General features: G+C 35.8%; 1 protein-coding gene and 1 long non-coding RNA gene across 2 annotated transcripts; one reads left to right on the top strand and one right to left on the bottom strand.

The window, feature by feature from the left end:
- LOC118437862 lies at positions 1-1,813 on the top strand. Its single transcript, XR_004836430.1, has 2 exons — positions 1-1,504; positions 1,563-1,813. It is a non-coding gene; the product is annotated as an uncharacterized LOC118437862 (long non-coding RNA).
- A 1,666-nt stretch (positions 1,814-3,479) lies between these two features.
- On the bottom strand, positions 3,480-8,488 carry LOC110856562 (serine/threonine-protein kinase Nek2). The gene is made up of 5 exons (XM_035857172.1): positions 8,412-8,488; positions 6,332-6,485; positions 6,086-6,242; positions 4,952-5,095; positions 3,480-4,681 (listed from the first exon to the last, which is right to left on the bottom strand). The coding sequence occupies exons 2-5, from the start codon at positions 6,476-6,478 to the stop codon at positions 3,699-3,701; spliced, it is 1,431 nt and encodes a 476-aa protein (XP_035713065.1). The 5' UTR covers positions 6,479-6,485; positions 8,412-8,488; the 3' UTR covers positions 3,480-3,698.
- Positions 8,489-14,042: the final 5,554 nt, after the last annotated feature.

Below are 14,042 nucleotides of genomic sequence, written 5' to 3'. Positions count from 1 at the left end.
TCAATGTTTAATTTTAAAAAGGCCTAAGTGCACAATAAAAACTAGAAAAAGGCCTAACTGCAATTCCAAAATTATAAATGGTTAATTAATTATGTAAAATCATACTGTAACCTGAAATGTGAGTATAATATTCGGACGAGGCCAGTCCTGATATAATACTTGAATTTCAAAACCACACCCTCGAGGGGTGTGGTTCTGCTGACCTAAATTTGCTTAATAAAATCCTAGCGTGCAATATGTCGTATTACTCAAATTAATGAGGCAATTCCAAAAAGAATATTACAAATTTGAAAAACACACCCCCAGGGGGTGTGGTCATCGGCATCAAATTTAATTTTAAAAAATCCTGGCATGTGATACTTCATTTTTATCAGCCCAATAAAGCAATCCGAAAGGAATATTGCACATTTGAAAAACACACCCCCAGGGGGTGTGGTCATCGGCATCAAATTTAATTTTAAAAAAGCCTGGCATGTGATACTTCATTTTTATCCGCCAAACAAATCAATCTGAAAAACTTGGTGGTGCGTGGTTCCTGACGCCTAAATAAAGTTAATAACATCCTGTAATATGCCATGCCACTTATCTTTGCCCGATTACGAAATTGTGGCAGAGTCTACAGCAATTGAAGAACCTCCCCTCTGTAGGAGAGTGTTCTTTACACCTACCTACATAAATTTAGCTGAATACAGCCATCGAAGGCATGAAGTGTGTGTTTAAATGTGTAATTAAAACAAGTTCAAAAACAAAACTGCATTTAGAATTATAAACAAGAACTATTTACTGTTCCACATCATGACAGTGTTGCGAAGAATGAACAGGGGAAGCAGTTTCGTAGTTTTCAGGAGGAAATGCTTATGAAATTTTATTTCAGTCGTGTGTTGCAAATGGCAACCTAAAATGGCAAATGATCGAAATATTATAGGTGCCAACGAAATATTCATAAAAGCGTGCGTACTTTGACAGAATACGGTTATGATAATTACAGATAAAATGATTATTTTACTTATGTAAATTATTAATTTGGCAAACTATGTAGGTATAAGCCGCTTTGCCATGCAATTATAATTCTAATACTGATAGGGTGCAAATAAGTTGGCCTAATTATAAATCAATTGTATCTTGAGATAAGCCCAAGTTAAACTACAAAATTACAAAATATCATTAATCAGTGCAATTATATCTGGACAAGTTGAGTCACGCATGGAATTGAAATTTTCGTCGCGTAATTGAGAATGCTTTGGGGCACGAAAGGACATTTTTTAGCGGGTTTGTTGGGAGAGTCAACTGGAATACTTTGGAGTGTTCTAGAAATTCGCATGTGTTGTTGTTGCATTTTTTTGTGAAATTTTGTAAAAATCAAAGTTATCATCAATGTCAGACTCCGAAATAGAGACGGATTCATCTGACTGGTCGTACCAAGGGACGACTGAAGAAGAAGAAAGTGAAGGGGACGACGTATTTTCAGTAGACGAAGTTGTGGCAGCCACGGGTGTTGATTTCGGTAAATTTTTAATACGTGCAAAAAAATTACCATTACTAACCTGGCTAAACCTACCAAGAAATCCAAGAACTCTGGAAGACATTGTTTTCCCGGCCCTGTACGAATGCAGATTAAAAATTCCAAAACGAAAATACGACGACCTTCAGGATCTTCTTCAAGTAATTCCTCAGCAATTTCATGATTTTTATATCAATTTGCCAAAATAAAACATGTGAAATGCGTAAAAAATATGCGAAAAATGTGTAATGTAGGTTTACTTACTAGTATTTTCATTGTCATCTAATAAAACCAGCAATTTTTGATACTTAATTCATGTACCAACTATGACTTGCAATGCTTGAGTTTTTTTTTCAATTTACGAGTATGATAATCACCCCAAGATATTCGTATTCACACATTATAATCCTTCGGCCTGAGTGAATAATTGATCCGTTATTACGGGGTTAAGAGAGGCAGAATCTCTTTATTGAAATACATTGTCCTTCGGAACCTCTAAATCCACCAAAAATGCGGAACAGATTCGAGTTGCGACAATGTGGGGTGTCAAAGCGAGCCATACTGCTACGTGAGTAGCGCGATATGCGATATGTTCGAAACTGACGGAGAAGTGTGGGAACGAAGTGGGTGCGCCATAAGGTCAATTCCCTGTGGTTTCACCCCTTTGATACATTTCGTTTGCTGCAGTTTAGTATATGGAATTACAGGTTTGTATATGGGTTCCTAATGCTAATACAACGGGACAACGCCAGAGACCTCGGTCCGATTTCGAACAAATTATGTGGAGTTATGTAGATGATTCAACCAATCGAAATTATGAGGTGGTTGGCAAATTTCGTTTTTATAAATCTTTCCCGGGAACATTTCACGGGCACATTATAACTTTATTATATCATCTTTCAAACTTAACACTGTGAAAAATCTCCACAAATGAGTTTAACAACTTATCTAACTATGTATGTATATACTTCTGCAGTAAGGCTAGTTACTTACTGAAGGAATGCTATATACATACTCAATTAATGTGGTCAAATCTAAATCGGGCATCACAGCATCCCCAGCAGTCAAAATCTTGGATTACAGATGAATGAAAAAAATGCGCAAGACAACCATAGCGTATAAATTGCAGGTGGTGAGCGGCCAAAAAAACACCACCCAACGGTGCGGTTTTTAAATATTTCATGTTTGACGGTATAGCTTCATCGTGAAGAAAAAAGTGTCCAGTACTCCAAACTTTTGTTTAGCTATAGAGTTTCAAACGTCGCTTCGAGAATGTTTCACTTGAGTGAGACAAATGATGATTACATATAACTTCAATTTGCTGCTAATGAACACACCCCCTGGGGGTGTGTTTTTCAAATGTGCAATATTCCTTTCGGATTGCTTTATTGGGCTGATAAAAATGAAGTATCACATGCCAGGATTTTTTAAAATTAAATTTGATGCCGATGACCACACCCCCTGGGGGTGTGTTTTTCAAATTTGTAATATTCTTTTTGGAATTGCCTCATTAATTTGAGTAATACGACATATTGCACGCTAGGATTTTATTAAGCAAATTTAGGTCAGCAGAACCACACCCCTCGAGGGTGTGGTTTTGAAATTCAAGTATTATATCAGGACTGGCCTCGTCCGAATATTATACTCACATTTCAGGTTACAGTATGATTTTACATAATTAATTAACCATTTATAATTTTGGAATTGCAGTTAGGCCTTTTTCTAGTTTTTATTGTGCACTTAGGCCTTTTTAAAATTAAACATTGACTGCACATAGGCCTTTCTAAAATTTAGCATTGGCTGCAGATAGGCCTTTCTAAAATTTATTATTGACTGCACTTAGGCCTTTTTAGAATTAGTACGACGATTAGTAAATTACACTAAAACTATATACATAGGTACAGGCAATTATTATAATTTGTGCAATGTGATAAGTTTCATTTATGCAACTTCACATGAAGGAAATATTACGAAAGCATTAAATTTTACCAAATTTATTTTTCAATTTGAATAAAACTATGTATGTATAATGTTGTAGCTTAAATTGGATAACTTATGTTGAAAGTAACGTATTCGCGGAAAATTATTAAACTGATACATATTTACCAGTGGTTGTTTCTAATGCAATATTTATATTATACTGATGGCATTTGGTCTTTCTAACTTTTGAGCATAAACGGGAACTGTTAAAGTGATATTAAAACATAACAAAATTATCGTCACGAATTTTGTTGATGGTTGGCACCCTAGCGTCAGACATTTTTCTGGTTAAACCAATTATGATATCTTTCAGATTTGGCATGTCAGGAAAATCGTTTACCAGACCAACACCCTTTTTTCCAATTAGGTCAGCAAATTTTGTCTTGAGCACTGTCTTGGGAATCAGGTGGAACATTTCAAAAATAATAAGTCCCACAGAAAACCAATCAGCATTCGGCCCGTACCGGAGGTTCCCTAGTTCATCGAATTCTTTAGCTTCTCTAGCTCGGTACAGTTCCGACCATACTTGAACCGTTTGTGTCATGGTGGCATCACCCGGGACTTTACGGCATTGCCCAAAGTCTCCAAGTTTTATAGGGCATTGGAACAAATCGTCAGAGTCCTTGACGTGGGAAAAATAAATATTTTCAGGTTTCAAATCTCGGTGCAGAATATTCTTGGAATGGAGAAATTTTAGGCCAGAAATCATCCCAAGTGTAATTTGTTTGCGCAGCGTAAAGTCTATATCGACATTGCTAACTTGTTCAGGTTTTTTATCGTTTTTGAGTAACCATGTCTGCAGGGTTGGACCACATAGTTCCATTTTAATTATTATGGCAGGATGTCCGTGGGCTAAGTTATCTGTCAGGGCGAAACAACAAAGTCGTTTCCCATGTTCTAAAGTAGTATTGGTAGCCTGCATGTATTCGTCGATGATGTTTGGACCTCCAGGTTCAAGAAGTTTATGGGCCAAAATAGTAACCACATTTTCGTGGGGAGTTGAATTTGTAGCGTCCATTATTTGGCATTCTCGCTCCACTGTATTCTTAAACTCAGTCACATCTCTTGTCTGTCCAACTACTATCTTAAGTGCTGCGTCCACCCGGTCGGAGTTCAACCGAGTAGACGTTTCTCTGATTTGAAAAACCACACCAAAAGAGCCAACCCCAAGAAATTTGGTGACATTGTAGTTCCAGTGGTCTAAAATTAAAAAAATAACGCTTATAGGCATCCAAATATGTAACGTGTATGGCTCATTATCAGATATTTGAGTTATTCTTTTAACATATCAGCTTAGCTTGGCTACTATATGTATATCTCAAAAGCATTCCAATTTTTTAACGTAGGTATTTATAAAAATATGCCTTAATTTTAAAGAAATTCGTTATACATGACATAAAACCAATAAGAGAAATCGTCAAACTAAATACTTATGGAATGTATAGCAGGTGTAGAGCAAAAATTATTCACCGCATTCTGCGGACGATGTAGTTGTTCTTGACGAGTTTGGCACTTCTAACTCCATCCAAGTTTCCATCGTGTCCACCAAATGTTCGTTTATCTTTAAGTGTAAGTCTGAAAATTGCAAGTCATCACCTTTATTCGCGTCGTTGACTGCAAAAGAAAGAAGATTATAGTAACTGTGCAAAAAGAATAAACCGTAGTAACGTTAGAAGTAGCTCACCCTGGAATAATTAGTTGGACATAATTTTGCATCAAAGGTGCAAAATAAGCTGATAAAATAGATGTATAATTTTTATATAATTTTGCACCAATGGTACAGAATAAACGGGAAATAAAAGAAATTTGATATAATATTGCACCAATGGTGCAGTCCAAATGGTTAAAATTGGGACTAAATTTTGACACGATTTCAAGGTTAAGTTAAGGCAGCCAAGGAGAACTAGAACTTTCAGTTAATCCTAATCATTGGTGCAGAATACATCGATTCCTTCAATTATTTCGCACCATTTTGCGTTAACGATTTTTGGATACCAATTGTGCTACAAATTAGGGTTAAAATGGTCTTGGGGCTGATTAATTAGCATCAATTGATGCAAAAAACTCGTGAACAGACAGACAGACAGACAGACAGACGGACAAGAGGAATTCAATAGCTCTCATGCTACGCAGGGTGAGCTAATAAAGCTATGTTTTGTAATGTACGTTCGTACAGTCGATTGCCACTACGGGTTTTATCAGTATTGGGATTTTGGTTGTACCAAGTAAATAAAACGTAAAGTTTACTTAATAAACAAGATAAAAATGCAAAGTGGGAAAATGGGATGTTTTCTTAGTTATTAGCCGCGCGCTATAACTTGTCCCGGTCGCATACACAAATTAACGGTTTCCACAACACAGTCAGTATACACGCTCCACATTCTACAGCACGGAAAGTACACCGTTAAAATGTGTATGTTGCGGGGACAAGTTAAAGCGCGCTGATAATATTAAATGAGGAAAACTTATTAATGAAAAATATTGACTTCGCACAACGTACTGATTGATACACATTATGAAGTCTCCTACAGGTGGCTGGATGTTAAGGGAATCAACGTTTTTTTACTTGTGTATGTACATGTTTATAATAAAATTTTTGTATACCTGGTAGGTATGGTTGGAATATTTGGAAAGCTCTTTTGTTGCAGCTAACGTCATCTCCGAGAGCGTGCATAATTACTGGTAGGTCTTCGTCAGTCCTTAAATTACGAAGAATTGTAAGCAACCTGTGTGCCTTATTTACTTTCCCGTTAATCTTGCGCTTAAACAAAAACACTTGAATTAAAAACTTATAAAGAAATTAATAAACATCACTAATTTTTATTATGTACATAATTCATATTAATTTACCAACAAATCCACGGTTTCATCAGTGATTATGCTCTTCACTTCGAGATAGCTTAACAGAGAATCGTTCACATCCAATAAAGTTGTTAGTTCGTCGAAATTTTCGTCAATAATTATGACAAGGATGTTGTTCGATGTTTTGGATGTCATAGTTAAGCTGGAAACATTTCAGAATCAAAGGATATCGATAAGAAAATTATGTACGCTACTAACTTTTCTTTTTTTACGACCATTGCGATTGTTGGGATAAAACAGTATTATATCAGAAGCTTGATGTGCATATAATCATATGTATAAGCTTCTAGAATTGCATGTTTCGACCCAGGTTTGATTTTTTCTTACCTTAATCCAAAAATTATTGAAAATCAATTCAACACAAAATTTAGGTGGGTTTAGGTATAAAAATGAGCAGCGTCAACCTCAGTTTATAAATACAGATATGTGAATGAACGAGGTAGGTAAAATTATTCCCCAATCCAATGGAAGATAAGTTATCTCATGTTTTCCATAAAATTTACACTTTGAGGAGGCTGATCAATGTAATCAAAATTGATATGTACAGCAATGCAAGCTTTGACAAATTCTACATACATGGTGGCCATAAAGTTTCTGATGACTCAAAAAAATTTCAAACCAGTTTCTGAAACTTTTTTGCTGTTGTGTTCTCGGTACTAATTTTTTCTGAAAATGTCCCCCAGACGTGTGTCTTCATTTGTGGAAAAAATTATTAAAATAACCCAACGTTTGGATGAATGGCAGGGTGCACCAGGAAACCCTCCGAAATTTGGGTTGCCTGAAATACCGTTAAGTTGTGGAGGAACCGGAAGTAATCAAGGGGTTTTCTTAGCTTGCGTAATGCAATTCAAATTATTTTATCCAAATCCCCTCGTTAAATTACGAGATATGATGTATTACATGACATGACATAATTTAGTTAAAATCGAAAAGTAGCTGAACGCTAATTTTAGGTATTCCGTCGAAACCCCCTTGATGAGCTGATAAAAACTATATAGCACATGGCATGGTTTTATTAAAATCGAAAACTTTCTGGGAACCACACCCCGAGCATTTCCTGATAACCACACCCACTGAGGGAGCGTTTTCCCAATGTTAGGTATTTCGCCGAAACCCCCTTGTCGAGCTGAGAAAAATGATGTTACATGATGTTACATGACATGTTTTTGCTAAAATCGACAATTTGCTTAAAGCCACACCCACTGGGGTGTGGTGTTAAAATTGTATTGCTTCTGTCGAGGTCCCCTCGTCGACCTGAGAAAAATGATATATCACATGACATGGTATCGTTAAAACCAGAAAGTCGCCGAGAGCCACACCCACTGGGGGTGTGTCATGTGACTACTAAAAATTTCCACATACAATATATGCCTTAGATTATTGTTGTACACCAAAATCTAATTATGTTTTCTTCAAATTCGGCTCCTATGTATTTTTGGCCAAAATTTATTAAATCTGGCCCACTGTGCGTTGTGACTAGGGCATGTAATCTCGATATTTCGAGATCTCGAAATACCGATATTTCGGTATTAAAATACCGAAATAACAGGTATTCAGATACCGAAATATCGATATTTCGATATTACAATACCGAAATTGGAATCTTGCAATTTATGAATTTATTTAATTAATATAACCCTTTCAAACTAACGTAACCCTTTCGAATTTAAACTTTGGGGTGTAACCAGGTCAAAAATCAATTTTTGAAACATTGGGGGTGTAACCAACTCAAAATTTATTCTCGGTTTGGTCACACCCCAAAATTCCTAAAATCGAATTTTGAGTTCGTTACACCCCCAAAGTTCCCACAACTGATTTTTTGACTAGGTCACACCCCCAAAGTTCCCAAAATCGAATTTTGACTTGGTTACACCCCCAACGTTCCCAAAATCAAATTTTGACTTGGTTACACCCCCAAAGTTCCCACAACTGATTTTCGATTAGGTTACACCCCCAAACTTCCCAAAATCGAATTCTGACTTGGTTACACCCCCAAAGTTCCCAAAATCGAATTTTGACTTGGTTACACCCCAAAAGTTCCCAAAATGGAATTTTGACTTGGTTATACCCGCAAAGTTCCCACAACTGAATTTTGACTCGGTCGCACCCCAAAAGTTCCCAAAATCGAATTTTGACTTGGTTATACCCGCAAAGTTCCCACAACTGAATTTTGACTCGGTCGCACCCCCAAGGTTGCCAAAATCGAATTTTTACTTGGTTACACCCCAAAGTTCCCAAAACTGAATTTTGACTTGGTCGCACCGCCAAGGTTGCTAAAATCGAATTTTGACTTGGTCAGACCCCTAAAGTTCCCACAACTGAATTTTGATTTGGTTACACCCCCAAAGTCCCCACAACTGAATTTTCGACTTAGTTAAACCCCCAAAGTTCCCAAACCTGAATTTTGACCTGGTTACACCCCCAAAGTTTCCACAACTTAATTTTGACTTACAATGGAGGCGCAAACCATGTTCAGCCCAGATTATTCTTTGACCATGTTAGTTTGGAAGAGCAAGTCTCTAGATACAACATTTGGTTCACCACTTGCGCAGATGCGCAAAATTCAGCACGTTATGGGCGCCATAAGTTCGCAAAAACGCATGATTTTTGATGCAAGGTCCAGCGCGAGTCACTCTCGACCACTTTTTGCAAACTTGTGGCGCCCATAACTTGCTGAATTTTGCGCATCTGCGCAAGTGGTGAACCAAATGTTGTTTCTAGAGACTTGCTCTGCCAAACTAACATGATCAAAAAATAATCTGGGCTGAACATGGTTTGCGCCTCCATTGTTAGTTACTGCCCCAAAGTAGAAGCTTTAGGTAGAGCTATGGCCAAGTCAAAATTCGATATTATTATTTCTAAATCTTGAGTTGGTTACACCCCCAATGTTTCAAAAATTGATTGATTTTTGACCTGCTTACACCCCAAAGTTTGAATTCCAAGGGGTTACGTTGATTCGAAAGTGCTATATTAATTAAATAAATTCATAAATTGCAAAATGCCAATTTCGGTATTGTAATATCGAAATATCGATATTTCGGTATTTGAATATTGAATACCGAAATACCGAAACCGATATCGAGATTACATGCCCTAGTTGTGACGATATTTGTGACGAGCGCATGACCATCGGGTTGCAGACTGATTCCATTTGTAAGCAACACGTTTGATCGAGTACCAGAAAATAGAGGTGCTAAACCCTGCGCGCTGGGTTTGCGCTGGGTCTGCGCCTGGCAATGTATTTTCCTCTTTTGTAAGAGAACACAACACAACGTATACGTTGTCAATGTTCCCGGCCACGTAGGAACACAGAATTATTTACTGCTGTCTACAAAAGCAGCCCATGTTAATTTTACCTTTTCGAAAAATCGCCAAAACTCCAAGACGGACAAAAATCGCGTGAGGTTTTAAACTTTTTTGTTTTCTCAGGCCCAAAGGCATCGATTGGCTTATCTCCCTATAAGCGATTTTTGTCCGTCTTCTCGCTAATTGAGTTTTTCAATACATTTCAAATTTCTGATTGTTTCGAATTTTTGAATTTAAAATTTTTTTTTCTATCAATGAATGATCGATTAATGAAATCCGTAAATGCAACCTACCCCTTTAAATCTATACTTTGGTTACGAAAGCATTTTCCATGCATTTGCAAATTTTCTTTTAACTTCTATTGGTATATCTTTGCGAAAAAAATTAATTTTCAAATTTTGATTTTTATGGCATGTTTTATTTTATACCATGCATCTATTATAAGATTGTGGAAAATATCTCAAATATGGTTGCGACGACGATCGTGTGGGTTCCGATGGAATGAGCCTGCACAGAGGGATAGGTCAGCCGCTGAACGCTCAGATCGAACACATGTTGTCTTCAGAGATTTCAAATTTCAAAGAACTTACACACCTCTAATTTTTTCAAAACTTCACCATTGTTTCAAAATTTTTTAAATTTCAAAACTTTTAAAAATTTTAAATTTTTTTGGAAATTTCAAAATTTTTTCGAACTTTCAAAATTTCTTCAAAATTTAAAAATGTTTTCAAAAGGTCTTCATAATTTCAAAATGGTTTCAAAATTTGAAAGAATTCGAAATCTCTGAAGACGACGACGCTTCTTTGTGGTCGACCTGATCGTTCAGCGGCCGACCTCTCCCTCTCTGGCAACCCGATGGTCGCCACAAATATCGTCACTACGTGACGAAAAGTGAATTTTACACGGAAATTCCTTCAGTTTGTTTAATAAGTCATGTATTGTGGTCATTTTGATTTAGGCGTCGACCCTTAACTCGTTGGACACCTAGGTATGTTCCCTTGTGAGATCAGTTTGGCATGTACTCTGAGATAATATGATTATACATACATAAGCGTACCCATAATGCCTTTATATATAAAGCAATATATTGTGTATCATAAGCTTGTGGTACCAATGAACATTTAACTTTTTAAGGGGTATTTAGAAACTGAAATTTTATTTTTGACTCACCTGAATAAAAAAAAATTCTTGAAAATAAATCGAACGCAGGATTAACCCAAGTATGTAAGTTGAACTACATAAATGGGCAACTTCAGTCCCGGCTTATATCTGAGTGGGCGAGATAGGTTGAGTCGCTAATGCAATGAAAGATAAGTTATCTAATTTTGTCAATAAATTTTATTCACAATGAAGGGAAGTAAGCTGATAAATCTGATAAAACTGGCATATCGAGCAAATGGAGTTTGGGAAAATTCCAGACGATCAAATTTAACGTTTATCCGATACAATACACAAGCCTTGGGACGGTGAAGGAATAAATGTATGTGTGTTTGTTGTGGGTGTATTTATCTACATCCTTATTTAACAGAGAGCTTATAAAATCAAAGGCACTCAATTGTGTATGTGTATGGAGACAAGGTATTAGACTTGACAGTTGCATTTTGTGTTTATTTAATCTCGATGATCGAATGGACGGCTTTGCAAAGCCTTTTGCCACCGCAAAATTATTTGTTTTAGATAAGAACTGTAATGCAAATACAAATTCGCTGGAATTGTGAAATACATAAAAGTGTAATATATATAGGTTGGTGACCTAACCTAACCATTAAATAAACAACATAAATAAAAGTATGTAACAAACATATTATGTGTGTATTAATATGAATATTTTTTTAAAATAAATATATGACATAACTCCTTAGTATGATCTCATGAATTTGCTACTGGGGAGTGTCAACTCAAGGTAATGTGATAGCAAATACTTTCTTGCCATGCTAATTTGACGGCCTAGTTACATATCGTTATCAAATTGTCATTGAACACCGTAGTAAAATTAGTAGAACTGAAATTAGTTGAAGGGGAATTAAATCTCAAAGAAATAAACTAAAATCATTCAACTTACAGAATTGCCCCCAAAATGTGAGACTAACACTGATTTCTTTAATTATTTCTGGATTAAGACCCGGCTCAAACTATTATTTATGCTCTACTGGTAGGAAGGTTTATCACAGAAAATTGTCCAGTAGTGGTTGTTACGCATTAGATGATGATAAATGAAGAAAGCAACGCATTCATTTTATATTTTATGTAGTTGCATTTATTAAAACATTTACCTAGCTCAAGTTCCAGAGGTAGAAACCGTGTGCTAGTAAGTACAAATCTCATCTGCCTCTCACACAGATTTTGGAGGCGTATTTATACCTAAAGGCTAGGATCATAAAACTAGGGTATTTCTAATGCCATAAATCAACCTAGACAGGTATAGACGCTATTGTAACAGTGGTTTTAGAGGGGTCACTCATAGACATTCCCTGTATACTCCGTCTGCTCTGTGTGGAGTTAAAACTCTGAATTGCACTTTCCGTCAAATGTTAATAAGCCTTCCATGTACACCCTTTAATACTAATGCGCTTGGAGTTCGTCATAAATGCTTACGTCGCATAATCTTAGCATTACGTAAACCAATTCCTCATCGTTTTATTTCCGATACATACAACGAACAACCCAACTTCTGGTCTAATCATCACTTACATTTGAGTATTTCAAGATAAGCCAAACAGATAAGCCCCGTCCGAGGCGACGGGGTGACAAATATGTAAAGACAAATATGTAACCAGCGTTTATGTATGTAACGACATTTATGCAAAATTTATGTTACCCGACAAATATGTATCCCGACGAATATGTAAGCGACCAATATGCAAACGACAAATATGTAACAAATAGGATGCATAGCAAAATGGTGCGAAATAATTGGAGGAATCGATGTATTCTGCACCAATAATTAGGATTATTAGGATTAGGATTAACTAACAGTGCTAGTAATCCTTGGCCTCTACCTCGAAATAGTGTCAAAATTTAGTCCCAATTTTAACCATTTTGACCGCACCATTGGTGCAATATTATATCAAATTTCTTATATTTCCCGTTTATTCTGTACCATTTGTGCAAAATTATATAAAAAATGATGCATCTATTTTATCCGCTTATTTTGCACCTTTGATGATATCCAACTAATTATTCCAGGGTGAGCTACTTCTAACGTTACTACGGTTTATTGATCAGGATATGGACTCCTATTGTCTTAATTCAAAATCTTGGGTTAAATATATTTAATTCCAGTAATTTTTTAATAATTATGTAATTAATTCTGCCCTGATGACGATCGCAAGCGAGATCGAACGGTTGACACCACTTAAAAACAATAAAGTTTTTCATTGTTATTCAAGTTGCACTAATGTATGTAAACAATTCTACTAGTAAATAAATTATCTAGGATAAGATAGTTTGGAGAGTCGTGATGCAAATGCTGTTCCGAAAAATGTATTTAATATTGATAGCTACACCCAGCCTCACTAAGATTTCTCTTTTTGGTAGCTTGTTTATTAATGCAAGATCATTTCTGACAAAGGTCTAGAGTCACATATTTATACACCCCATACTGGTGTTTTGGCAGTGGTTTTCTGCCGGATTGATACTAACGTGTTTCTGAATGGTACGAAAATGGTTTCTGTATGTATACTGAATAGATAATAATGCTAGTTTATACCATTCGGGTAGAGTCATATTTATGTATATATTCTCCGGCCAGCAATAATTGAATACCATTTTCCAATGCGTGTGCTTAATTTATGCGCTTTACTTATACAAGTCCCTACCAAGTAAAATATATGTACATATATACATAGACTGGAAAGTGGACGCAAAACTTATACAAAAATTGGCATGGAATAGAATGGTCGGCGTATCTAACTAGAATTTGTCCATTGTGTTAAAATATTTAAATATATAAGATGCTCCGAACCAATAACATTTATGATCATAATATTTATGATCCGATTGTGCTACATATACATAAATTTCCCATACGGTTAATACTTTATGGCATTGTGGATTTATGGCATTAGTAAATTACACTAAAACTATATACATAGGTACAGGCAATTATTATAATTTGTGCAATGTGATAAGTTTCATTTATGCAACTTCACATGAAGGAAATATTACGAAAGCATTAAATTTTACCAAATTTATTTTTCAATTTGAATAAAACTATGTATGTATAATGTTGTAGCTTAAATTGGATAACTTATGTTGAAAGTAACGTATTCGCGGAAAATTATTAAACTGATACATATTTACCAGTGGTTGTTTCTAATGCAATATTTATATTATACTGATGGCATTTGGTCTTTCTAACTTTTGAGCATAAACAGGAACTGTTAAAGTGATA

Source organism: Folsomia candida, unplaced genomic scaffold (assembly GCF_002217175.1).
Source record: "Folsomia candida strain VU population unplaced genomic scaffold, ASM221717v1 Fcan01_Sc016, whole genome shotgun sequence".
NCBI lineage: Eukaryota > Metazoa > Arthropoda > Collembola > Entomobryomorpha > Isotomidae > Folsomia > Folsomia candida.
This window is presented reverse-complemented; position numbering and strand designations above follow the sequence as displayed.

Excerpts from the sequence above, each read along its gene's own strand:
- LOC110856562 (XM_035857172.1), bottom strand. The coding sequence starts at position 6,478 with ATGACATCCAAAACATCGAACAACATCCTTGTCATAATTATTGACGAA. Across the intron at positions 6,243-6,331 it reads ATGAAACCGTGGATTTGTTG|CGCAAGATTAACGGGAAAGT; the intron begins GTAAATTAATAT and ends TTTTTGTTTAAG. Across the intron at positions 5,096-6,085 it reads ATTCCAACCATACCTACCAG|TCAACGACGCGAATAAAGGT; the intron begins GTATACAAAAAT and ends TTTCTTTTGCAG.